The sequence below is a fragment of the Heliconius melpomene genome, chromosome 6 (assembly GCF_056956725.1).
Source record: "Heliconius melpomene rosina isolate 202511_hmr_F chromosome 6, ASM5695672v1, whole genome shotgun sequence".
Taxonomy (NCBI): domain Eukaryota; kingdom Metazoa; phylum Arthropoda; class Insecta; order Lepidoptera; family Nymphalidae; genus Heliconius; species Heliconius melpomene.
The window spans coordinates 3,930,331-3,958,131 of record NC_140394.1 but is presented as its reverse complement, the minus strand read 5'-3'; the positions used below and the strand labels follow the sequence as shown (position 1 = coordinate 3,958,131).

Genomic DNA, 27,801 nt, shown 5'->3' with positions numbered 1-27,801 from the left:
AGCGTACGCGATATAAGGTTTTTTTTGGTATTTTTTAATTTTCTAGCACGTACAGTCATCTGTTACGATTGTGTTATAAGCAAAGATATAGATAATGTGATTTAATTTAAAGTATAGATATAGATAATGAGGCCAGGTGGTGGTAATCATAGTAATGACGCTGGCGTGTAACTGTAAGCGTGACAGGTTATGTGTTCAAAGGTAAAGTCCAGGCCCCTTCCAGAAAACATCTCTAGATGCGCTAATGAAATAGATACAGCACTGTGTGAGACTTAAATATGCAAATACTGCAGATACTGCGTGAGGCTTAAATAACAAACACACCCTTATGCTACACACAGCAGGGTAGGTAGAGGGAACCTGGTGTTAACACTCCGTTCCCCATTTCCCATTGCCAAATTCTGGAGGCATTGTGAGTTGATTGGCGAAATTCAGAGCCGCGATTTGCCTCGACACCAGAGCAAAGAAATAGAAATAATAAATATATTATTTTCTCGACTGGAAATCGAACCCATAACCTGTGGCGTTTACAGTCACACGCGTCTGCCCTTGCGCCATGACTGGCCTCAAATTAATGATTAGTTTAAAAAACAGCTTCGATCAAGATATGTAACTGTTATAACTTGTAAGGTTTGTATTGTATGATATGTTTTTTTTTTTCTAATATCTAAGAGTGATTCCAACATAAAGAATTTTATAAATATATGTACAAGTCAAGTAAAGATCAGAGTTTTTTCTTAAGATGGGGTATACGTACCTAATAATAACCAAAAATAATTATATATTACATTTTATTGTAATCATTATATTGACAACAAATGAAAATAACAAAACAATTATAAATACAAAATGTACCTAATACCGTAGAAAATCTATTATTGATATTTAAGTTTAATATATTAAAACACCTTTTTCATAGCCATCGTTACTGTTTTCTCCTCTAAAAACAATTCAACGCCAGTCAGTCCACTGAAAAATATAAAATATTTTGTTATTAAAAATTAACAAACATTTTTATTGACGTTGCGGTTAAATTGCTATTTTTTTTTACTTTTTTATTTATTTATGTAGCAGGGTATGCATTAAATATTTTCCACATTTTGAAGGCATTGTGTGTTAAGTGGCGGAAGTAAACGCCGCGCTTTGCATTGACACCAGAACGAAGAAATGAAAATATAAATTTAAATAAATATTTCCTTTCCTCGAGTGAGGATCGAACCCACGACCAGTCGATCTTGCAGCACACTTTGCGACCCTGCACCACGACTGGCCTCAATATTATAATATAAATATTTTTCATAATCCTTGAATTATTTTCTTTCAATTAAAAAAAATTGTCACGCTCAAGAATGTCGAGATAACATTTTTTTAACAACTTTGTAGGCCCCTTCTTTACGTCATTCTCAAATTGTGAAATAACTAACTCACTCTACCCTAATCTGACACCCTCGAATATTTCAGATGTTCATTTTTTTACTAATCTGACCCTTTATCGTAGGCGGACAGGTGGTACTTCCACCATATATGTGGCTCATATTTGGTGGAAGTACTTAACCGAGTCCAAGAAATCCACCAGTATATTAATCTGCCTTCGGCTCCCCTACCATAAATGTCTCATAATATTAAAAAGGAATCGAAACTTACTTCTTCCCTTCCAATTCCAGACTCCTTAAATCCTCCAAATGGCATTTGAGGCCTAGTCATAAAATAAGTGTTTACCCTGAAATTAAACAATAACTTAAACTTAATTTATTAAGCAAGGTTCCCAGGTTCCCTCTGCCTACTCTTCTTTGTACACATATAAACCCATAACTAATAAAATTGTTGAATAATAATATATAACTATTAACAAAAAAAAAAACGACTTCAACCGGATCCCATAATGAAAACCTAACCAAACTCTCATCCTTACCACCTTTGAAAGGTATCCTTACCAATAAAAAAGAATCATCAAAATCAAGAAACAAGAGAAAAAAAAGAAACAAGAGCGAGAGGATAAAAATTATTCATTCCCTCTAAAGAAAATCAAACTTACAATCGTCGCGTTGACAGTCATATGCTGTGCCGCTGTGCGACGACGGATTCATTTTATTTCCCAAATATATTTTATTTCGCTCTTTATACTTCTAAAAAGGCGAAGCGTAAACTATTTTTATAATAATAGAAGTAATAATAAATATAAAATAATAATATACTAACCACACTGTACCAGCTTCCACATGCTTCGAGAACTGTAAAGCATTTTCCACGGAACTGGTGAATATTCCAGCGGCGAGACCGAAGTTGGTATCGTTCGCGCGATCTATTACCTCCTCAAGTGTTTCAAACTTTAAAATACTCTGCACTGGACCGAATATCTGTTTAAAGTAAATATAGCTTATATTTATATAAAGAAAAATATTTATTCTACAGATAAAATCAAATTTAAACAAAATAAATTATTTTATTTATGTTAAAGTCGAAGCCTGATCCTGGTATACTTGGTGCCTATAATTTTTTTAAAACTTTTTTTCATGTTGTATCCCGCACATAGCAGGGAAGACAGAGGGAATCAAGTGTTTATACTCCGCTCCCCACTTTCCGCCGAATTATAAAATTAAAGTGATGTATTCCACATTTAGAAAAGAAAAATACTTTTAAGAAAAACCAGTAGTTCTCATAACTACGCTGTACATGTTCTCATAACTAGTTATGAAAACTATAGGTTCACAAGGAGCACCCTATAGATATTGATTAAGCGGCGAATTTCATAAATTTTTAAAATTCAATGAAAAGATACTATCTTTTGGTTGCGTTGACGCAGAAAACAGTTGGATTTTTTTCAGTGCTCCAAGAGACCGTAGACCTAAATATTTGATATTAATTTCAGTTTGATATAACCACGCGATCTGGAGATAAATAATGGAGGTCTCGACAGACGGCCAAACGCACAACAGCTAAGTGATCCTGTAAGGATTCCGTTTTTTTCCTTCTAAAGTACCCAACCCTAAAAAATAACACTTTTAAAACAATAATTTACTTACTTCATCTCTAGAAATTATCATATCATCTGTAACATCGGAGAACACAGTAGGTTCGACATAAAAGCCTTTGTTTCCGATTCTTTTACCGCCAGTTAGTAATTTGGCACCCTCTTCTTGACCCTTCTTTATATAACCCAGGACCTTATCTAACATTACTTGGTCAATCTACAAAATAAATGATTAGGTAATTAATTAATTAAGAAAAAATTAAATCAGCTTCACCTTGTATCCCGTATACAGCAGGGTAGGCTGAGGGAACCTAATGTTAAGACGCTCATTCCTGACTGTCCGCCAAGTTTTTTAATACTTTTTAAATGTTTGAGCGAAAAAAATCATATTTCATACTAACCTGCGGTCCATGTTGAGTTTTTTCGTCAGCAGGATTTCCTATCACCAATGTTTTAGCATATTCAACAGCTTTTTGCACGAATTCATCGTAAATCCCCGACTGTACGTATAATCGGGATGCCGCTAGACAAATTTGTCCTTGATGACAAAACACTCCAAAAGCTGCATATGGCACCGCAATATTTACTAAAAAAATATTGTTTTTGAACATTTTCTAAAGTTTTTTTACATCTTCGGGATAGAAAAATTCTTATCTTTAAGTTATATCACGCACGTAGCAGGATAGGAACCTAGGGAACCTAGTGTTAAAACACTCCGTTGCCAACTCTCCGTCGAATTTTTCGAGGCATTGCGTGTTGAGTGGCGGAACTCAACGCCAGGCTTTTGCCCTGTTGCCAGAGCGAAGAAATTAATTATATGTTAAAAATAATATTATTAACATCCATAAATCCATAGATATGTTTTGTTACTTAATATACCTAGTATATTAAGTTCCATCAATCGTCACCTATAAAACAGCCTTTTTTTGATTTGCTTATATTTTACCTCATGCCTTTGTAAATAGGGTAAAAAAGTAATATATTTAATGTAATTATATATACTTACAGTCAGCATCGTTCATAATGATAAGTGGACTCTTTCCACCAAGTTCCAGAGACACTCGTTTCAAATTGTTAACTCCAGCCGCCTGTTGAATTAATTTGCCTACCTAAAGGAAATTAAATGTGTAATTAATGATTAAAATTAAGTATTAGTAAGATTTAGAGGCCAGTCGTACCTCAGAGGCCCAAAATGTGACTACAAACGCGTCAGGTTGTGGGTTCGACTCCCACGCGAGCCAGTGTAATATTTAATATTTTCACATATCAGGTCAAGCAACCTAGTGTTAAGATACTCCGTTCAATTCTCCGTGGAATTCAACTCAAAATCTCCACTTACCTCTACAGATCCAGTAAATGATATCTTAGAGACTAGCGGGTGATGGGTCAAAGCTGCTCCCGTTTCTCCAAAGCCGGGGACCACATTGACTACGCCTGGAGGTGCGCCCGCTTCAGCTAGCAGAGCAGCCAGAGCTAATGCAGTTAGGGGGGTTTGTTCCGCTGGTTTCACTACTACTGTACAACCTGGTCGATAATACGTCATATTAACATATTTTATGTCTGGCGGGTAAAACAATACAGTACAATTGACGAGTCGTGGCGCCTTCAATATCGCCCTAAACTTTAGTGTATATGGCTGTGGAGATTTCATTTTAGGAATTTTCTTATTTTGATTATTTTATTTTCAAGTGAAAAATGCGCAGAAGTTCAGAAAACTTAACTTTAGGGCGACCACGACTTGTGGGTCGTACTGTACAATTTTAGAAGACATGTATTGACCACGCCGAAAGGGGCACCCTCTTCGTCTAACAAGGCAACTAAAACTAATCCAGTTAATATCGTTAGACCTATACTCGATATTCATATTACAGTCATGGAAAAAACGGCCAAGACTGCTCATACCTCCTTTAAGCCAGGAAATACATCGACCCTCCTGAAGGCGAAACTACTTCCTATATTAATGCAATTTGAACAATTGACGTTAAAAAAATTAAGCTTGTAATTTCTTATCTATCTATATCTATCTATATATATAAAAGGACTTGTCCTCACTGATTGAGGTAAGACGCACGCACAGCCGTAACCGCTCATGGTAGAAACGTAAAATTTGGACAGATATTTACTTTCGTAATCTGGACATCCACTAAGAAGGGATTTTGAAAAATTTTAACCCTAAAGGGGCTAAATAGGGGTTGAAAGTTAGTATGGAAAAAAAATTAAATCGGCACCGATTCTTATAAAATTTGAAATTCAGACTCTTAAAAGTATTTAATTGAACATGTGTTTCATGGTTTTCTAGAATTCATCCCCTAAGGGTGCAAATAAGGGGTTGAAAGTTTGTTTGGAAAAATTTTTAAAACGCTACCAGCTTTTATAAAATTTGAAATTTAGATTCTTAAACATATTTCATTGAACATATGTTTCATGGTTTATTAGAATTCACCCCTAAATAAGTAAGCGAAGCTGCGCGCGTCCGCTAGTTTTGAATAAAATTATTTGACGTCGAATTTAAACACAATCTATTAGCTTACCCGCGGCCAGTGCGGCTGTCACTTTATTGATAAACATCAAGATGGGCACGTTCCAAGGCAGGATCAAAGCGCAAACACCAACTGGTTGTTTAACAGTATAGCCGAACGCATCGTTACCTATATATATAGAAGTTTTATAACTATTAAAAAATTTAAATACATATATTGAAATTTTGCAGGAACAATACAAATATTACTTTGGCATAAACACTTTGCTGGAAAAAAAATAGTGATTTATCACAAATATTCCGTAGGTAGCAGGGTAGGCAGAGGGAGCCTAGTATTAGTCTATTAGTATTAGTTAAGACACTCCACTCCCCACTTTCTGCCGAATTCTGGAGGCATAACGTGTAGAGGGGCCGAACTTAACACCTAGCTTTGCGTATTTCATTTCCTCGAGTGGGAATTGAATCCACAATCTGTCGTGCTTACAGTAAAAATAATAATATCCGACTTACCTAGAGGTATCGTTGTACCAACAATTTTATCAGCCAATCCCGCGTTATACTTTATAACATCTACGCCACCTTCGACAAATTTTTTACAATTGTTTGATATCATGCCATTATTATAAGTCTCTAGTTGTGCAAGATAATTTATATCTCTTTGAACTAGCTCCGCGAATCTGTAAAGTAATTTGCCTCTCGCCTGCGCGTCTAACAAACGCCATTCTGAATTACGATGGAATGCCCGCTTAGCCGCTTGCACTGCAATATCTATATCTGCCTGTTAAATTTAAATTTTAAATAAGTCATTTTAGAAATTGACAAAAATATATAAAGAATACATGTAGTTGGTATAAACCTAAAATATATCAAAATCTACAATGTGAAAATTTGTATGATTTAGTGTTTTTTTTAAATATATTTATATTTATGCTTAATATCTTCGTCAAGTAAGAACCAATTTATTGGTCGGTAGTGGATTACTTACCTTATTTCCTTCAGCAACAGTTGCTATGACGGAACCATCGTGGGGATTGAAAGTTTCAAAAGTTTTTCCACTGACAGAGTCCACCCATTCGTTGTTGATGAAAATCTGTAAAAAATATTATAATTAAGACGCGTATCTATGAATAATTTTGTATACAAAAAAACCTTCTCTGATTTTCAGAATATTATTTAACGTACCGGTTAAAATGCTTGCGTTCAATTAATAAAAAAATGTTGGAACTTCTCTTCTTTATTTAAAAGGCTAAGTAGGTAAAGTATTTTCAATAGCAACATAAAAAAAATAATTTCAAAAGAACATTGTTCCTTTAAAATTAAATAAAAGTAATCAAAAAAAATCAGCTTCACGCTGTATCCCGCGCAGGGTAGGCAGATTGAACCTAGTGTTAAGACACTCCGTTTCCCACTTTCGGCCGAATTTTGGAGGCATTGCGTGTTGAGTGGCAGAACTTAACGCCGCGCTTTGCCTCGACACCAGAGCGAAGAAATAAAAATATAAACATAAATGTTTATATTTTTATTTCTTCGCTCTGGTAATATTTCAGTTCCTCGAGTGGGGAACGAACCCACAACCATTGCGTTACAGTCACACCTTGTGCCGCTGCGCCACGACCGACGGCCTCGAGTAATAATTTTTTGGATTATAATATTCCCGGATGTAAAACTGACTTGATATACGATTGACTTGATTTTACAAATTACAAAACTTGATTGATATACGATTACAAGGTACGTTGATAAAAATAATATTAAATCAGCAATGAAATAAAGAAAATTATAATAATATGTAAAAATATGATTGATTGGAGTCATTTTGTTTTATCTTATATCTTTTATCGTAGTTAATCATAGTATTTGCAAATTATAATTAACCGATCATTAGGTAATTGAAGAAAAACAATGTTGGTATAGACATAATGACAAAGCAAATACTATTAATAAATATATAATTGAATGATCTTTATTAATTATTTAGTTTTTTTTTTCATTCATTTTATTGGTAATTATAATTATAATTTATTTATTTACTTGTATGGATGTAGGCTTAGTATTTATTTATAGAAAAAGAAAATATACTATATTTTTTTTTATTATAGTTTATTGATGCCATACGATAATTGAAGATATTTTCCACGATTTTGAATGCTTACAAGTTAACAAAATATTTAAAACAGTCTTTACACTATAGCGTTGTAATATTTTTACGAAAACACGAGAAAAAAAATAAAAATAGCAAATTTGTAAGTAAATTTATAAAAGTGAATCCCAGTTTATTATATTACCTATTATATTATTTCAGTATCGGATTCTACGAATGGCATGAGAAATACAAAATGAGACTATAAATTTTAGAGCTACGCTAAGTTAATTTTTAAATAATATTGATATATTTTCATTATTTAGTTTAGCTTATATTGCATAAGAATTGCTATTTATTGTGACATAGTGGAGGAAAAGAGTTTTTTTTCTTTTTAGACTAAAACAGGACCATTAACACGTATATAATAACGTTATGGGAAAATTGTTAAAGTATAACAAATTACACGTAATATTAAACAATTACTGCAAACGACACTAAATTTTCTATAAGTTATAGAAATTTAATACTGTTTAGTAAAATATTTTTTAGTCACGAATTTATCGAAATAATTGAGATCGAAACTGTTTTGTTAAATTAAAGCCAGTCGTGGCGCAGGGGCATAAAGTGTGACTGTAAACGCGATGTTTATGGGTTCGATTCCCACTTGGAAGAATGAAATATTTATTATGTTTATTTCCACAACGCCGCGCTTCGCCTGGTAACCAGGCGAAGCGCGGCGTTGAATTCACCCACCCAACACTTAATGCCTCGAGAATTAGGCAGGCAAATTGGGGAACGAAAGTGTCTTAATGAGGAACAGAGTATCTTAATACTAGGTTCCCAAGGCTTCCGCTTACCCTAACATATAGGGGATGAAATGTACAACTAAATAATAACTAACTTTATAATTAATGAAAAACAATACAAAATTTATTATTGTTTGAAATAATTATGTATAAATAGAGTCAAAATATTGTGTGGTATAATTTAAAAACTTTAACACTATGTGAATTTGAGACAATAATAAATATTACAAACCAATATGGTAAAAAAAAATTATATAATATAATTATATCATATAAAAATCTAAAACAACTTACCTTTGTATATTTAACTTCCGGGGCCATCTTGCTGTTGTATTGGCAACTAAACTAGCAATACTGTGTAGATGATCAAAGACTGACTAATTTATATCTGGGAGTAATTTGAATGTTGGCCTAATCTTATTTTCGGAATTCTTAATCAAACAATGCATATATATACTATTAATATTTTTATCTGTTTATATATGTATATTATTGGTAATTTGTATTACAACTAGCGATGAGCTCACGGCTTCGCCCGCTTGAACTATACAATTGTTTATTTACTAATTATTTATTTATATTCGTTTCGTCTTCTATTAATATTACGTGTTTGAATGTTTATACATTGAAAACGAAAGTTTCAGCCAATTTATTAAAACAATTATTTTACAACCATTTAGTCGCTCATAATACTTTACGTCGATATGACTTTTTTTTTTAAATAATGATTTAAATAAACAACAAAAATGTTACTGGAAGCTTACTAAACTTATTATAGTTTATAGTAAAATTACATTTAAATCGGTTGAACCATTTTTGAGATTAGCGTCGATAAACGCACAGAAGAAGTTTTCAAACATTTTACAGCATTACGCAAACATTGTTTTGTCTTTAATTAGCCATATTACTTTGTTATTATTAACATTTAATCTGATTATATTTTAGAAAATTATTTTACAGAATGGTATATAAATATTATAATGAATAAGAATAAGAATATTATAATGGGTAATTGTTATAATTTGAGAATACGTGAAACAAAAGCAACCAGTAGTAAGCAATCGGACATTTTGCCTCGGTGTCAGAGCGAAGAAATGAATGCTAAATAATAACTCATTCCTCAGAGTGGGAATCGAACCCACAGTCCCCCCAGTCTTCTGCCCTCGCACCACGACGGTCTCATTAAGTAATTATAAATATTATAATTAAATAATTAAACCGACTTCAAATATCTACATAAAAATTGGAAAGATAAATAACGTGAATAAGTGGATGTAAATAAATTATATAAATCATTTTTTACTTATTAAAAGTGTTAGAAACGAAAAGAGAGTATAAAAATCAAAAATTATATAAAAATTAAAATGTTTATGTTTTCTAAAAATTATTATCCAAAAAAGTGTGAATACCCATATCTTAAATACTACCGAGCTTATGACCCTTAAAGAGTGACCTAATTTTGAATATTTTATTATACCTGATTTAAATCAAAAACTAACTAACCTTTGTATGACACACCCAGAAATTCGTGGTCGTGGTGGTCATTCACTTACGAAATTTAGTCATCATATTCAATTAAATTTAGAATTAAATTAATGAAAAATTTCATATTAATAGCAAACATATTATTTATAATTTAACTTGAAACATTTTCGTAACCATAACTACAAAAGTAATCAATAAAAAAAGTAGTTACTCGTATACCCGAAACTATTTTTAACATTTTAAAATGTTTTTCCACACTTAGGAAGAAAAATACCGTTTTACTCGTACCTTGGAGACAGTCCAAGAAGCGCAGGTTCAAATCCCGATTATAAAAATTATGAAATATCTTCCGTGTACAAACAATTCTATTTTAATTATTTATTATATACATAGATTAATCAAAAAATATATTATAATAGTAATTGTGAACTTTAAAGCTATTATTTTTAAGGTCATTTCTTATTGAAATCTATAAATAGTACAATTAATTTAATTTACTGCTTATTCATGCCTTATTATTTATCAAATAATTTCTATTTAATCTATTTTTTTAAATGCATTTTTATCAAAAAATAATAATGACTATCCGGAATCAGTACCTGTTTACACGGATGTAAGTAAATCTTAAAAACTAGCGAGCCGCTCCCGGCTTTGCTCATTTGACCAACATAATTATGAATTTTATCTGCATTACTTTCATTTTCGAATAATAATTAATACCTATCATTTTAAAAATAATATCTGCACTTACATACGACAGTAAAAAATCAAAATTAGCTTCACGCTGTATCCCGCACACAGCAGGGTAGGCAGAGGGAACCTAATATTAAGATATTCCGTTCCCCACTTTAAAGAAATGGAATGGAAGAAATGGAAATATATATTTAAATAAATATTTCATGTCCTGTTTATATTTTATGTCAAAGTACATTTTGTCTGTCAGTCTTTATGTTAAGTAGATGTATTTTTACTTTTTAGTTTATTGTTGGGAGTCGGTTTGTTTTTTGTTAAAAATTAAATTATCTAATATAAAACAAACACTAAATGTTAAACTTTAAAGGAACTTTGCAAACAATAAAATAATGAAAACTGTAATTTAATAGATTTATTCATTTCTAAGATTAGCGTAAACAAACGCGCAGATGAACAGACACACATTTTATATTAATTGGTAATGGGTCTATGACAAGCCAATAATTTTTTTTTGTATACATATATAGCATGTATAGTCATAGATCCGTTACGATTTTATTATTAGCAAAGATATAGGTAATTTAAGTTAAAGTATAGATATAAATAATGAAGCCAGTTGGCGGTGGTGAAGGTCGTGGCGCAGGCGTGTTACTTTAATTGATTGTGAGTTCAATTTCCACTTGAAGAAATGAAATATTGAATATTTTCATGTCTTCGCTCTGGTATCGAGGCATTGAGATTCACTACTACACTCAATGCCTCCTGAATTCCAGAAAAGAAAAGAAATGGGTACATAGTGTTTTAACTCTAGGTTCCCTCTGCGTACTTTGCCGGAATACTGCGTGACGTATATAATAAAAATATATAATTATACGAACAGACTCACGCAGCTTCGCCCGCTTTAATATATTTAGGAATAGAAATAATAAGAAAATATAAACTTAAATAATAAAAATAAGCCGAAAAATAATAAGTAGACATAAGTAAGGAAAATAAAAATAGAAAAAATAGCTGAGTACCTAATTGAAATTAACAAAGTAGGTAAAAGTAATTAATGGGAATTCTTAATACAGTAGTAGTGGATCAACAAGCCCCGGGTGCTACCCACAAATGGGCGCCAAATGGTCCTCAAAAATGTTTCTTTTTTTTTAAATGTTCATTTTTTTTGTACCTAAGCATGTTTAAAATGCCATAACAGTTTATTTAGATAGGGTAACTATGTAAAAAAATATGTTATGGCATTTTTTTTATTTTATTGATATAAAGTTAATGATTACTTTTTAAAAGTTTTCTTTGCTTAGTTGTCTAACGACTACAAATATAGATTTTTGTCTATCGATTATCGAATCGAATCGAACCGATTTCAATTTGACATCTCTAAATCTGTCATTGTCAATTCAATATAAACTTCTTACTTTTTAGTTCTTACCAGCTCTTACTTTTAGGTCTTTGTTTTGACTTACGTTCAAAGAAGTGTTTGTTTTTGTTGTGACTTATGATATGTTAAAATTTAAATACTCGCATAATTTTATTGAACATTTTAAGCATTAAGTATACATCTTAATTTTCCTTTATAGAAGTGAAACTTAAAAATGGAATCTTCTCATATTAATGCATTCGCATTATCCTATGACAAAAATCGAGTAAGTAAATTTGCGTTATCTTTTTAATTTATTTACTTACAAGCTACTTCACTGTATTTCATAGCAACATATTATCATAAAGCTCATTCTGTAACAACAGCTGAATAACAGAATTCTATAGTTCCTAGTTGTTATTTTATTGTCTAGATATTCATACAAAACTTAATGGAAGTAAAATCCATGTGTAATAATTAAAATAAATTTCATTGTAAATATAAAACACATACATATACACATAATTATGTGTAAAAAATAAAAAAAAGAAGTAGCATAGAAGGGATAGAAATTAGCATTATTAATATCTAATTTCTTTAATCCTTTTATCACTGAGAAGTTAATTTTAATCATACCATACATTGTGTATCTGTTTGTCAAATTTGCCTTACTGCTGAGTCTCACCAGAAATAGATCTCAATAATACTTGATAAATATATGATGTAAAAACAGCTCTTACCATTAAATAAAAACATTCTTAACTGTAATGTGAATTAAGCAGCTCCATAAATGTAAATTAGGCTGTTATTACTATAATTGTACCATAATTCAAAGTTCCTCATTAGTATTTTATAAATATTTTCTTTCAGTTGTGTATACTATATAAGTTTTACTCTTTATTCCACATAGAAAAATGTAGTGTTAAATTTTCTGTTCCTACCACCTTAATAATCAATTATAGAAAAAAAACACTCGATTTCCTAGAGTAATTGTAATTTTAGGCTGTTGCGGTGCAGAGGCACAATCATGTGACTGTTGCAACACAATGATTGTGAGTTTGATTTCCACTCGGGTGACAGAAATATTTAATATTTCTATTTCCTCACTCTAGTAACAAAGTAAAGGGTGACGTTGAGTTCTGCCACTTAATACACAATCCATTAAAAATGTTGTGGAAAATGAGGAACAGAATGTCTTTACACTAGGTTCCCTCTGTCTACTCTGCAATGTGTTGGGACAGTGTGAAGCTGCAAAAATATACCTAAAATTGAATTTATAAATTCTATTATTATTATAATTAAATTTTTTAAATAGGCAGTATGTGGGAAAATACGACATAACTTTAACTAATAGATGTAAACTAGTAAAAGTACTTTCTACTTCTAAGTAGTAAGCATTTGAAAAATGATTGTAAAAAATGTTTGTGTTTAAATAATTTTACCTAACACTTGTAAGTTTATCTTTTTATTATTGTTATTTCTTATACACTGTCTATTGTTATGGAATATATTTCTTTCCTATTAATATTTCCATAGACATTACTTTTATCATAGCAATGTAGGAAGAGGGAACCTAGTGCTAAGATGCTCTGTTCGCCACTTTCTGCCGAATTTTTCAAGGCATTGCTAATTGGAAATATTAAAAATTTCACTTCTCGTTCGAGTAGGAATCGAACCTGCAATCTATTGCGTTTACACTCACAAACTTGTGCCCCTCCGACTGCCTATGCAATACTTTATATTTAGACAATTATGTAATCATAGAACCAGTTTTTTTTTATTCAAAAGCTAGCTATGTTGTTAGCATTGGATAATTATGCAATCTTGAACTAAGACAGTATAAATCTCGAAGAGTCTGTCTCGAAATATTTAAATTAAAGAAATTGAGTCATATTAATGTATTTTAAAATTATTTTCGCTCTATCCCGCATACACCAGTGTAGGCAGAGGGAATCTAGTGTTAAGATACTCCAGCATTGCGTGTTGAGTGGCGAAACTCAACGCCGTGCTTTGCCTCATCATGTAAACGAAGAAATGGAAATATACATTTAAATAAATATCCCATTTCTTCAAGTGGTAATCGAACCCACAATCAGTCGCGTTTACAATCACACTTTATACCGCTACGCCACGAGTGGCCTCAGTAGTAACATTATATTTATCAAGAAAATTGTTTATCACTGTATACTTTATGAAAACATAGCAAAAATATATAGAAGGAAACCAATAAAGACGCGGTAAAGTGACCTACAATAAAGATAACGCCGCGCCACTGCAAAATGAGACGAAATAAAAACTTCAAAAGCATAGTTAAATTTTATGCTCCCCACAAATGACATACGTTTACTGCAAAAGCTTCCAATTACGTTTAACTCGTATTACAGCTGTATTATTGTTCTTGGAAATAACATTTGTGACTTATTGTACTAAAAAAAAGGTTATATATCTATATAATATAAACTATGTCATATAAGTAAGTCTTACTAAATTGTATATCAGTTTTAACAAAAAAAATTTTTAGATTCATATTTCCATTTCTTCGCTCAGATTTCCCCAATGCCTCCAGAATTAGGCGGAAAGTGAGAACGGCGTATCTTAACACTAGGTTCGCTCAGTCTACCCAGCTGTGTGCTGGATTGATATATATATTACACTAGCGGCCCGCTCGCGGTTTCACCCGCGTGAACTATGTTATTATTAATTTCTGTCTCCATGACTACGTCCTAGTGACGTCTATGCAAAATTTGATACTTCTAGCATTTGTAGTAACGAAGTTTCATACAAACTTTCGACCCCAAAAACAACCCCTTAGAAATCGAATATTGCAAATTCTTCTTAGCGAGCACCTACGTCCTATAAGTAACTCCTATGCAAAATTTGAGATTCCTAGCACATGTAGTTTCTGCGATTTCGTGATGAGTGAGTGACCTTTCGATTTTATATATATAGATAATATATTGTATATAAATTATAATTACAACGTTGCATTTGTTATCTCTGAATGTATGGTAATACCAATTCTCTCCGGTTTATTTATATAACTACTTGCAGCGTGAGCTCCAACTTATTTGCAATTGCATATTGATGACTAGAGCTAGTAGAACTGTAACTCGACTTTAAGAATATCATTACCTTATATTATGCTTAAATAAATACATAACGTTAAAGCTTAATTTTATAATGGATGTATAACCTACTCGTATTGTTATAATTTTTTGACATAAGTGTTATATTTTTTTATTGAAACCCGCGTATAGAAGAGAAGGCAGTCCAATTTTTTAGATGCGAGCTGAGTGGTGCAACTCAACACCGCGTTTTGCCTTGGCACCACATCAAGAAAATGAAGATAATTCATCCTCTTGAATTAGAAAAGGATTTTAAATGTCTCGTCACAACTATATAATTACTGTGAGAAATTGTACCGCTACCTACCATGCTACATATTACACATGATTATTAATATTATTATACATATAAATAACACGATATTAATACACGAACAAATGATTTTAAAAATGTCTGTCTACCTTTCTGTTTATCCAAGCTATTTTCAGAGCTGAACTGATTTTTATTTTTTTGAATCATATCAAAATGGCGGTTGTGGGGTAAATAAAATATAGGCTACTTTTTATCCGGAATTTACACAGAAATAACTGCGTTCATCGCACTATAGTATGTACCTCCCAGATACATATTATTTAATAACCAAACATTTTTCTGTTAAATATCACATTCTTGTTTAAATTACGATTCATTTTGTGTATATCAGTATCTAACTAAAAATATTCATACAAAATAATCAAACAATTTTCTCTAACTACATACACTTAATAGAATTAAATAGATAACCGTATATTAAGAGCGGGCGAATCCGTGGCGTGGGCGGACTACTAGTTTTTAAATGTACCTTAATTATGTACTAGGTTGTTTTTTTTTTAAACGCGTTTAGATAAATATCACAATGGAGCCCATAAGTATTTACAATGAACATAACATTTAAAATTTTAATTTAGAAATTATTATTATTTGTTCAGCATTTTATTTGTCTCCCATATTAAAATTAAAAAATACAACGACTATAAAATGTAAATAAAAATATTGAATTAATTAATATTTTTCGTATAAAAGATAGTTATGTTGCCTCATGACGTGAGAACGGTACAGGTAGGCGCCTAATCAGCGTTCGGCGTATGTAACGCGAATCCCCTCATGCCATGAGAAACAAACGTAGTGTTTTAGTATTAATTATTCTATATTTTATTCTTTAGTCGATTAGAGCATGCACTTCTGCTCGGTCGATTCACTAGTTAAGTTAATTTTAAGTTAGTTATAAGAACATAAAACTTTGTTCTTATTTTAATTAAAGTAAATTTAAATTTAACTTTCTTAGTTATTTTTGAAAGCCCACTGGCGCTCTCGTAAACAGGTCTAGATGTAACATAAATACAAAAACAGTTGTTTTTAGACTATATATTTATTTGTATAAATTATGACAACCTAGATTTAGGTTTGGGTTATCTCTTCATGCAGTCCTTGGTAAATCGATAACGTGGTCTTTATTATAACAATTTTATTAGTTATAATAATTTCATATTTTGTAGTCTTGTAAATATTACTTATAAAAATTTTTGCCTGGAAGATAAGAAAACGCTAAAGTACCGAATAATCTTTAGATATGTGCAGGATGCCCTATATATTTTGAAACTATTGTAATAGAATATCAGAAACAAATAAAGTTTTTGGTAATAATAATTATAAGCAATTAATTATAATATATCAACATCAACGCTTACCTCATCTATTATTTATGAGTTGAGAATTCTAAATTATAATATAAATATTTATGTATTAATTATTATTAGTGTACCGAGCCATTTGTTAGATGTTTGTTAATATTTAGAGTAATTAGAATTTGCGAGTTATATATTGTAAATACGAGAGTTAGGTTCATTTTGTTTTTGTTTATATGAAACCAGTCAAACCGGTAGAGGTCATTCTAATTTTCTTAAAGAAGCCGTCGTGATGCAGGAGCTCAGCGTGTGACTATAAAATGTAAATGCGACGTTTGTGGATTCGATGCAAAACATTTATTGCTTGACAAAGCGCACCGTTCTCTCTTGAAAATTCAGCTAAAAGTGGGGAACAGCCCTCCTGTATACTACCTGCCCTCCTGTATGCATGAGACATATGGTGAAGCTAAAAATAAACTCCTTTTGATATCAATAGTTATCAAAAGGTATATTTTTAGCTTCGCCATATGTTGGCATTGATGGTAAGTTTCTTTAGTGAAATTGATACGGTAAATAACTCTGGAGTTCTAAGTACATATTTCACCGCTGAAGTGATCGATCACATATTGACATACCTCCTACGTCCTAAAACATCTTTAGTCGCGTAGTACGTAATTAGCCCTAATTCTTGTAAAAAGTGTATTAAATTTATATATAACTTGAGGCCGCCGTGACACTCCGTCGTCTCTACGTTTCTCACTTTCCGCCGTATTCTGAAGGCATTGCGTGTTGAGTGGCGGAATTCAACGCCGCGATTTGCCCCGACCACGAGCCCACAACTTATCACGTTTACAATCACACGCCCCTGCGCCACGAGTAGCCTCAAAAAAATATATTTACTTTAGGTACATAGTAAATATGTTTTATTATGTTATTATTAAATAAGTACTTCTTTTCAGTTAAGCTATTGCGGCCAAGACTGTCAACGGATACCGCCGGCATTATGGAACATGTACGGCTCTAAAGTAAATTACTTAGACCTAAGGTAAGTTTATTACATTTGACGAGGTCAACTCATTAGTCAAATTCTGTTGACAGATTTTATGACATTTATTATGAAATATTAGAAATTAGTTGAGTTACAGCTAATTGAGTTTGTAGGTAGAGTTTTGTATGACATTTGCTTGTGTTCATATAAGACATTTTTATAATAACATTTAATATATTTACAGAAATTTATGCATTAAATATTTATTCATTGTGTTCGATAAAAAAATATATGGGCGTAGGCGTACCCATGGGCGTATTCAGAGACATTTTCTGGTGGAGGGAGGGTCAGCGTCTTAATGAGAATGGAGTGTCTTAACCAAGTTCCCTCTGCCTGCTTTGCAATGCGCGAAAAACCTAAATCTATATTATTTTTTTCTTTATGTTGAACTACTAAAGTTCCTATATAACAAGATTTTTGTAGATTTATAGGTTAGTTAAAAATGACTGCCTACTTTCGTTGTCGATATGTAAAAAAGATAATCTTTAGAGATGGCTCGTAAAACTACATGAATGTCGTTGTGGGGGACGAAACCGGTAAGGTTTGTTTGATATCGCCTACCTACTGGTACCTATTACAGAAAGTTACATACTTTATTTCTTTTTTTAACATATTTTTATATTAGGTCGAACTTATATTCTGTGTTACTAATTATAAGAATCTGAATTTGACCCACTCGTAATTCTATCCTTATAAGACGAGGCTTATGGAATCAACGAGCTGATGCGATGATGCGGTCAGAACTTTAATATTACAATCAGGAATTAGTTTACTAGGAACTCCTTAGAGCTTACTAGACTAGTATGTTATCTACATAATATGAAATAGAATTCAAATCAAGAAGCACAATCCAATTTTGGTTTAGGTATAATTAAACTCTTCAGAGGAAAAAGTCTAATTATAAATGTATGTACATATACTTTATTTTTTATTTTCAATAATAACCAGTAGGTAAATAAAGGCATTTGTAATTAACATAAATATAATCTTTATTTTATTAAAACAGGCGTAAATTTTCAAAGTCGTTATTGCTAATGAAAGCAAGCTCATTATTTTTAGGATTCCACCTTTCAACGTTTACATTCAACTGAACAAATATAATTTCAGGAAATGTGTTCAAACACGGTATTATTCGGCTAATAAGTTAGATGTATTGAATTTTCGCTTCCCTGAAACCCTTTTTCATTTTCATACGTGGCCTATAAAAAAGAGTATATAGAGAGATTCTCACTCCAGGAAATTGAATATTTAATATTTTCATCTCTTCGCTCTGATGTTCAGAGAAAGCGCGGGTTGAGTTCTGATACTCAACACGCAATGGCTCCAGAATCCAGAGGATAGTTGGGAGCCGAGTATCTTAACACTAAGCTTGCTCTCTCGTAAAGCTGAAAAAATATACCTATATAAAGTGTGATCTATGTATTACGTTTTCCCCTATTTTCGCATGTATAGGTTATGGGACCGTTTACCTACCTATACTACTTATACCCATATAGGCTTCGGAATTGTACTCGATGGACGCCACTTCAATTTATTAATTATGTTTCTTAAATGTATTTTTCTACTCAATTCAAGAAAATATTTATGCGCAATATAAGCTTCATTATCGAGTTCGAGACTTTATTATGTTGAACATAAACGGAAGAGTCAGTTGCTATAATTTATTATTTGTTAAGCATGTTTATTGCTATCGTTGTATTTTTTTTACATATTTGTTTATTTAAAGACATGTTTACTTTCACTTTTACAAGGCATTTGCTAATTATAAATATTTTTTTAATAAATAAATAAGTAAATTTTGCAAAGTATCTTATCTAAAGGATTTTACGTTACTAATTATACTTTAAAAATCTCCTTTTTTTTCAGTTATAACAATATAGAAACTTTGAAAGGGCTAGAGAACTTTACTCGATTAGAAGAATTAATTTTAGATAACAACAAAATTGGGGACTCACTAAACTTTCCACATTTACCGAAATTAAAAACTCTATCAATAAATAACAATCAGGTAAGTTTTACGTAATTTATTGTTATAACACTAATGTCACATATCCACAGGTTGTGGATTCGATTCCCACTCAAGGAATGAATGAAATATATAAGATTTTCTTTGGTGTGGCATGTATCAGGTTAGCCAGAGAGAAACTAGTGTTAGGACACTCCGCTCCCCACTTTCCGCCGAATTCTGTTGAGTGGCCTTTGTACCGCACGCACTCGCACGCTTGTGTCCCGGTCTCACAAAGTCCCCCTTATTTGTTTTATGGTATTAAAAATATATTCATATTTTATTTGTAGATAACGGATTTGGAATTATTAATAAACAAAATAAATGAAAAATTTCCATCAATTACATATTTGAGTTTATTAAGTAACAAAGCGTGCCCGAACCAACTGTCAGACCAGGATAAAGATGATGCTGATTACCAGAGGTATAGGTGAGTTGAAGAAATTAAAGACTTATTTAAATTTCTCATAGAAAATGATAATAATACCTACTCGTAGATATATAAAATAAATGAATATATGAATTTTAAACATAATTTAAAGTGGGTAATGAAACAAAAAGAACAAAAAACCTGACAGTAAATCTAATAAATAAATAACTAATTGCTTCAGTTATTTAATTGTGTGGAAAAATTCAATTTAAACAAACAAATTTCAGATATTTCGTTTTATACAAACTACAAAATCTTAAATTTCTGGATTCTCGACGTGTTTCGTTAGCGGAGAGACGGGAGGCCTCCATACGCGGAGAGTTCATGCGAGTGCGGAGACCTATTACCGATAATATGCAAAAAGTGACACCCGTCATTAACACAAATGTACGACCACTGCCTGTGGACTTTAATTCGCTGGGGAAACATAAAGGTAAGATTATTATTTAGTTTTTTAAAAAAAAAACTAATATGAAAGATAATTATTGTATGTGTTTTTGACGGTTAGAACATTTTTTTTGTTAAAGTAGATCCACTTTGAAAATATATAAACAACTCTATATGAAAAGTGAATCGTATTATTCCAGGCATCGTACCCATACAATATTATTTATCACGTGTTTATTATTCATCTCGTATTAATGATATATTTGCAAATGTTATTATATCAAGTGCATATATTTGAATGGACAAATAACAGCCCGCACAAGCGTATGACTGTCAACACGACAGGTTGTGGGTTCGATTACCACTCGAGGAAATAAAACATTTAGTATGTTAATTTCTACCCTATGGTGTCGAGGCAAATTGCAACCTTGAGTTCTGCCACTTTACACGCAATGCCTCTATAATTCGGCGGAAAATGGGGAGCGAAGTGTCATAACACTAAACTTCCTCTGCTACATGCGAGAGACAGCGTGAATCTAAAAAAATATAGACGAATGAAAAAGCTAATTTTATAGTGCATTTCTTGATTATATGTATTTTATATCATTTTAATATATATTTCAGGTGCATATGGAAAATGTGTATATAAATACACCGGAAAACACTCTGAAGGAAATCGATTCATACTCAATAGCGACTTATGATTAGCTTCCGCAAGATTTATCTTACGTTTTACGAAGTAATAATACGAACTTTAACCTTCTTTATGTACATAACATAGAAAAGATAAATACAGTACTTGATTCTTATTTAAATTTCCGATTTTGTAAATATATCTATTGAGACCATCTCGTCGCGACGCAACGGCACAGTGTCTGACTTCCGAGTTCCATACGAAAAATTACTTATTTTCATTTCATCCCTCTACCAGAGGGATAAAAAGAAAATAAGACATAACGCGGCGTAGAGTTCTGCCACTTAAAATGTCTCGAAAGTTTAGGCCGTGTATCCCTATATACGGCTTAAGAGTAGAGTTAAGCCCCTCTGTCCCTTGACAGAGTAGCTTACCCCAACTCTCATACTATTTGCCACATTATCCTAAATAAAAATAAAATCTATAATAAATTCAGCTTCTTGATTTCACGAGAACATGGTGCCATATTTTAATGGTTTAGCTCTAAGTAATGATGTTTAGAATAGACTTTTTGCAGTATCTACTTATTTGTTCAATTATTATATGGAATGTTTTCCGATATTTTTTTATACAATGGTGCAATATTTGTAAACTTTTTTAATTTTATATTTTTTATAAGCCAACTTTCAAATGATGTTAGATTATAATATTGATTTTTCTGAATGTTTTTTTTTTCTATTCATATTTTCATTATCTTTATTTTATTTGATATGCGAGATTTGAGAGGACTTGGAGGACTGCTCCACAGTTGAAAAATAAATTTAAAGTGTTACAGTAACATAGAAATTCTTAGAATTTGACTCTTTATTTTAATAACATGAAAAATAAAAACCATTAAAAAATATTTAAAATTTAATTTGCCCAATTCAAAATCTTAAATTTAAAAAAACTGTAAAACGTAACGTTTCAATGTAATAACCTTAAAAACAATGGAAACTTATAAAATGAGTATACCTTCTGTTTCATTCATTATAAAAATTACCTGTAAAATAATAAAAAGTGGGGAAATAAAACAAATAAATACAGTTATAAATTTATTTATTCTCATAATATGAATAATATACTGATCCGTAAAAATTTTAGGAATGCATGAGACGGGGCAGTATATATGTATGTAATATGGAAAATAAATTAAGTACTAACACATTATATAATACACTATAATTTATTTAATAAACTCCATGTACCGATGTACTTCCCAAGCTTATGTACATACAAAAGCTCCTTTTTGTTAATATATATTTACACCGGATTAAATGCAATTGACGAATATTTTATTAATAATAATAACTAGTCATTATTATTGATATATTTTGAACTGCAATAACATTTTGTTTCAGTTTGTATGAAACTTAAAATTAAAATAACAAATGCGTTTGGATGTTTTGAACTAAAAAAATAACTTGGCACGGCTTTGATACTATAAACGATGAAACGTCACATAGAGTGGCACCAATTTGTATGAAAAGGGTCACATTGCAGAAATTTCAGGTACACATATAAAGTGGACTCTCCGTGCTGAAATATTTATAAAGTTCGCTATAGAAATCACATTGAAGAAAATTATAAACCATATACTTGTGGAGCAAAAACATAATTTGTTTCAAAACAATTTGCTTCTACGTCAAGAAGCGAGTGTTTTAAAACAAACTTGTGAAACTATTATTTAAAAAAAATATAGAAGTAATTTTTTAAGTGTGAATGATATAAAGTTTACGAATTTACATAATAAACTACATAAACTTCTTACTGTTCAAAGTGACACGTATATAGTAAATAAATCAAACATTTACATGGCCTTCGATCAATATATAAATAACTGAACAAACAATGGTTTAATCCCTAAATACTTGTCATAAATATCGTATTAATTGCTAATTTGTATTATCTACACTATAATTAATATGCGAATATTAAATAGCGTTAAAGTTTTGCACAATAAAAATTCTATAAAGTTACAATATTATTTGCGCACTATTAAAGCCATTGAAATTATTTACGAATAGTTTTAGTTAGCGTTAGGCAATATCACAATACACTCGATACTAAGCGTTAAATATCGCACGTGCCTATTAATAATACATATATTCGCTATTCTCTATTAATGATGTGAAAAATAATAATTCTTAGATTATTTCATAAAATAATTCATTATTTAAGATATTTCATAACCACATTATATAATTTAAGTGTGACTGGCAAGTAGCAAAATTATAAAAAATTATGTTTAATTTTACAAAGTTATGTATTAAAATCAAATTATTCCTCATAATTGTTTCTACTGAAAAGTAGATGAATTGCAGATACTACGATGTTAATAGGAACGTGCGATATACGATAAAATAGCATTTAATAAAAAGACGTATACTCTACACATATATAGACGAATTCAATGTTGGACGAAACAAAAGACAACAGTTTTTTATATAAAATTATTAATTCAGTATATTAATATAACCTTTTAACTGAAAGAATGTTAAACGTTTCATAAAATAATAATACATAAAATTGATTTAATTTTAATACATAAAAAAAACATGTAAATGGATGGTACAACACAACCATATTCCAAATCTCATAATATTCATAATAAAAATTACAGAGAATATAAATTTATATAATGTAGGAATGAATCTAGGGATATGTTTTGTATAGAGGTACATTGTTACTTATAACGGAATAAGGAAACCCATTTATTTTATAAACAATATAATATTTATACAGAAAATTAAAAAAAAAAAACAATATTACATAAATGCTTTCTAAAGAACATTTTTTTATATTTTCTGTGTAAATATTTATTGATTTTTTATCTTTTCTGTGAAAATGAGTGTGAAAAGGAAATTACATGTGTTAATGTCAAATAATAAAATTCTGATTATAGGATGACGAAAATTGTAACATAACAACATAAATTACATACGTTATAATGGATTTATTATTACATATTTATTTTATTATTGATGCAAAATAACATTTACCATTTTAATGTTATTATAAAAAGTATTTTTTAAGTCTTGTATAATTCAAAAATTTTGAAATATTCTACAAAAATTTTATCTACCTACAAACCTTCTAATAAACTACAAAATAGTGTTTGTGAACTAAAAGTAAAGCCATATATATGCAAGTTACTAATATTGACAAAATTTTAAATTTAACAAAGGTCATTAATTTAACATTTCGTTGGAATAAAGTTATTCTTTTTAAATGTTTACAATGTAAAAGTTAAGAAATTTATAATATCGGTTATATTTAATCGTTGAAAATAGTAAAAAAAAAATACTAAAGTAATACACTTTTCCACTACTCAAGTCATTTTAAAAGAATATTATGCATTTAAATTAAATATGAAAATTGATTACATTGAAATATTTATTTTCATTTAAGCTATATTATTAAATAGTTATTTTTTCATTTCCAAAAATTCAATTACACATTTTATTATTACTTCTAAATTATAATTACTTCTAATTTGTGATTCATTAATTTCCATAAAACGTTTGTGTTAAATATTTAAAAAAATGTCATGTACTAAAATGTAAATAACCAATTTATTGAACAAAAAATGGAATTATTTTTAATTATAGCACTCATATAGCAAAATAATGAATAATACATTTTACATACATTTTGGTTTGTCATACAATTGTGCGTTTCATATAGAATATATAGAAAGCAGTGCTTATATATTTACAATATTACACATACAAGTATATATTTTTAGCTTGGAATGTGCAAATCACAATTTTATACTCATACAAATATAACTTTTAGAACTATCATATATTTAGATAATTTACTTATATTAATAATAATAATATGCCCAACGTCTTATTGCGCGAATTCAAATTAAAAAAAAAATGGCACGACTTTTGTAAAACTTTACTGTTTGGATTTGATGTACCTTAAGTTTTGTACTTCCCGAGTACACATTTAGAAACTATCACATTTTTATTCATTCGTACTTTAAATTCAAAATAAAATAAAGTTTCATACATTCCTCTATATAAAATCGTGTTAATAACGTTTACATTAACAAACGCATAATACGGTCGACGGATCGTGGCCGACCTGAAGTTACTTAGTCATTGTTGATTCGGGAAGAAAATAATGAAACTAAGAAAAATTCAGCAATCTTCAGGCGCAGGAATTTTCAGCTAGTTCAGGGCGGCCACAACTCGTCGACCCTTTTATAGTTTCTTATTTATTTTGAGCACGATATGTGACTCAAAATTAATATAAAATACAAACTCATTCACTTGTTTATATTCAAATACAAAATTTCATATTGAATTCAATATACCACGTGCTCTAATTACATTAAGTTACATGATAACACCGTATTTAGCTAATTAAAAGATATACATATATAAAACGCATTAGCACTAAATATAAAACTAAATAAAGGTACAGTAAGAAGAGACAACATTCAACAATCTTAATTGTTATTTATAATATAATTATAACCTCAGTAATGTATAAGGCCTTTCTACAACCTACGTATTGACTTAAGTACTGTCGCATTTTGAAGGTAATTTACAAAAAAAATATTTCAAGCAAAAAAAAAATATTTTCGTCTGATTTTGTATTTTTTTAATATATATTTGAAGACTAGACACTAAATGCATGTACAAATTTTCAATTTCGACAGTTCTAAGTTATTTTAATTTTTATTTAATCGTATAAAGAAAGGAAAGCTGTCTATATTTTGAATAAACGTTATTGAAGCATATTTAAAATTTACTGAGTTATTACAAATAGGACATTGTACTAGGGGTTCTTTTACTATTAATTATATAAATAATTTATTTATATTAAAAATATTTCTATTCTGTGTCTTTATAAAAATTTTAAAATCGATATTGATTCGAAAATTAAAAAGTTAATATCTTCTAAGACTTAAAAACTTCTCTAGTACTGTAATGTTACAAAAAAATATAAAATATTATTTATATTATTCTATTGTCATAAAAACGTAATCTTGATGATTTTAAAAAATAAAATTACTTCATGTGTATAAGAGATATCTCATAATTCGTAAATCGATTTACGTATTATTAACTGATAATTATTAATATATAATAATTTTATTAGTTGAATTCAAATCGATTTTACGTATATCTATGACATATTCAAAATTACATAAAATCGATATATGTCAGTGTTGTCAGACCTCCCAATTTTTAACACGAAATTGAATATCATGAAAAGGAAAGGCATAGACCCACTTTCCGTTGTTAATCCACGCTTTACGAGAATTTTTAGTAGATATAGAAATATAATTTTATTTTAAAAAATCTTTATATAAATCGCTATCTGTCACACAATAAATGGATAAGTATGATCATTTATATTTTGCCTATGTCCCGTTTTTGGCGAAAAAACCCCGCTTTTTTTCCTTAAAATTTTTAAACATCTCTCTTTTCCTCAAGAAAAAATCTGGCAACACTGATGTATGTATACATAAACAATATATTGACATTTTTATCGATATTGACGATGATTGTTTAAAATTCTTCAATCATAAACTGAAGGAATAAAAGGCCAATTATTCAGAAATACTGTATCTAAATAATACCTCAGACTACATCTATATCTACAAAAGATGTGTATACTCTTCTGCACTCGAGTATAAAATCGATGTTATAACCCTAAACGGGTATTTTATTCCGCAAATACCTATAATATACTAGACAGGCTATATTTTACTATAATTTATGTATATAAAGCTGTCAGTGAAAATAGTGTTGGATCACAAACCTATATTTTACTGAGATATATCTATGTGAAGCGTTCGTATGAGGCTGTCGTGGTAAAAAAATTCGGCGGAAAGTAGGGAACGGAAATGTCTCAATGGACAACTAACGCTAGAGAACCTACTGAGAACCTCGGAACCTAATGTAACACTAGGTTTAATAATGTAACACTACTCTGCTATATGCACGATATTGTTTGAAGCTATTAAAATCCAGTTAACCAGACTTATGCTGCGTAGCTTTTTTCTGATAATTAAATATACAAAGATGTTTAAAAAAATAATTGGTGTCTAAAATCGTGGAATAAAATATATACATAAGTACTTATGCATATATTTTATTGCGCATTTAAAATATGTAATAATATGTCACTTAACCAAAATTTGTCTTTTGAACAAATGGCACGCGCATAAAGATATAGAGATAACATAAGATATACGTGATTGATATTCCGGATAATACCGAATTCGAATAATAGATAAGCGGATAATCGTGTTCCAACTGTTTTGGTATATTTTTACTGACATCTCCATACAGAGTACGTAGAACAGAGGGTCCTATACATGTGTGACACAATGTGCTAATTTCTCCACCTGCATTTGCAACGCTTGTCTTTTATCCGTTTCTTGCTTCAATTTACTTGTTAGATCTTCAATGGCGGCGTTAAATTTCGCATTTTGTACTTCTATTAGCTTCTCTAAGTTTAATATCTGTAAAAAAATAATTAGCTGTTATAATTTATGCAATTTATATTAAAACCTAGTGAAGTTATAAGTATCAATTAAATTCGTATTAGTGATATATATCAATACCGCAAAGTCTAAAGACGAAGGTCTTTAATGAGTGCGTCCTACCAGTTATGACATACGGAGCC

The 27,801-nt window shown here is 30.3% G+C and overlaps 3 protein-coding genes across 6 annotated transcripts in view; 1 reads left to right on the top strand and 2 right to left on the bottom strand.

Moving 5' to 3' along the window:
* Positions 1 to 774: 774 nt before the first annotated feature.
* Positions 775 to 8,732, bottom strand: LOC146538130 (aldehyde dehydrogenase 1A1-like). Its single transcript, XM_085186689.1, has 11 exons — positions 8,634 to 8,732; positions 6,436 to 6,540; positions 5,961 to 6,228; positions 5,503 to 5,619; positions 4,311 to 4,495; positions 3,978 to 4,080; positions 3,373 to 3,557; positions 3,024 to 3,188; positions 2,200 to 2,357; positions 1,648 to 1,720; positions 775 to 971 (listed from the first exon to the last, which is right to left on the bottom strand). The coding sequence occupies exons 1-11, from the start codon at positions 8,658 to 8,660 to the stop codon at positions 900 to 902; spliced, it is 1,458 nt and encodes a 485-aa protein (XP_085042815.1). The 5' UTR covers positions 8,661 to 8,732; the 3' UTR covers positions 775 to 899.
* A 3,195-nt stretch (positions 8,733 to 11,927) lies between these two features.
* On the top strand, positions 11,928 to 25,609 carry LOC146538129 (leucine-rich melanocyte differentiation-associated protein-like). Of its 3 annotated transcripts, none has more exons than XM_085186859.1 (6): positions 11,928 to 12,160; positions 17,564 to 17,649; positions 19,519 to 19,660; positions 19,948 to 20,087; positions 20,315 to 20,520; positions 21,099 to 25,609. In XM_085186859.1, exons 1-6 carry the CDS (start codon positions 12,110 to 12,112, stop codon positions 21,176 to 21,178), a joined length of 705 nt encoding a protein of 234 aa, XP_085042985.1. In that variant the 5' UTR covers positions 11,928 to 12,109; the 3' UTR covers positions 21,179 to 25,609. The 3 variants fall into 3 exon arrangements, with proteins under 3 accessions (XP_085042985.1, XP_085042988.1, XP_085042986.1); XM_085186862.1 differs by lacking the exon at positions 11,928 to 12,160 and adding an exon at positions 16,503 to 16,616; XM_085186860.1 differs by lacking the exon at positions 11,928 to 12,160 and adding an exon at positions 17,117 to 17,146.
* The window catches only part of cindr (CIN85 and CD2AP related), a 23,794-nt gene continuing 18,182 nt past the window's right edge, over positions 22,190 to 27,801 (bottom strand). For both annotated transcript variants that reach the window (XM_085186856.1, XM_085186857.1), the window contains one exon: positions 22,190 to 27,637. In XM_085186856.1, the coding sequence (XP_085042982.1) occupies positions 27,485 to 27,637 (153 nt within the window). In that variant the 3' untranslated portion in view covers positions 22,190 to 27,484. The remainder of the gene's footprint in view (positions 27,638 to 27,801) is intronic.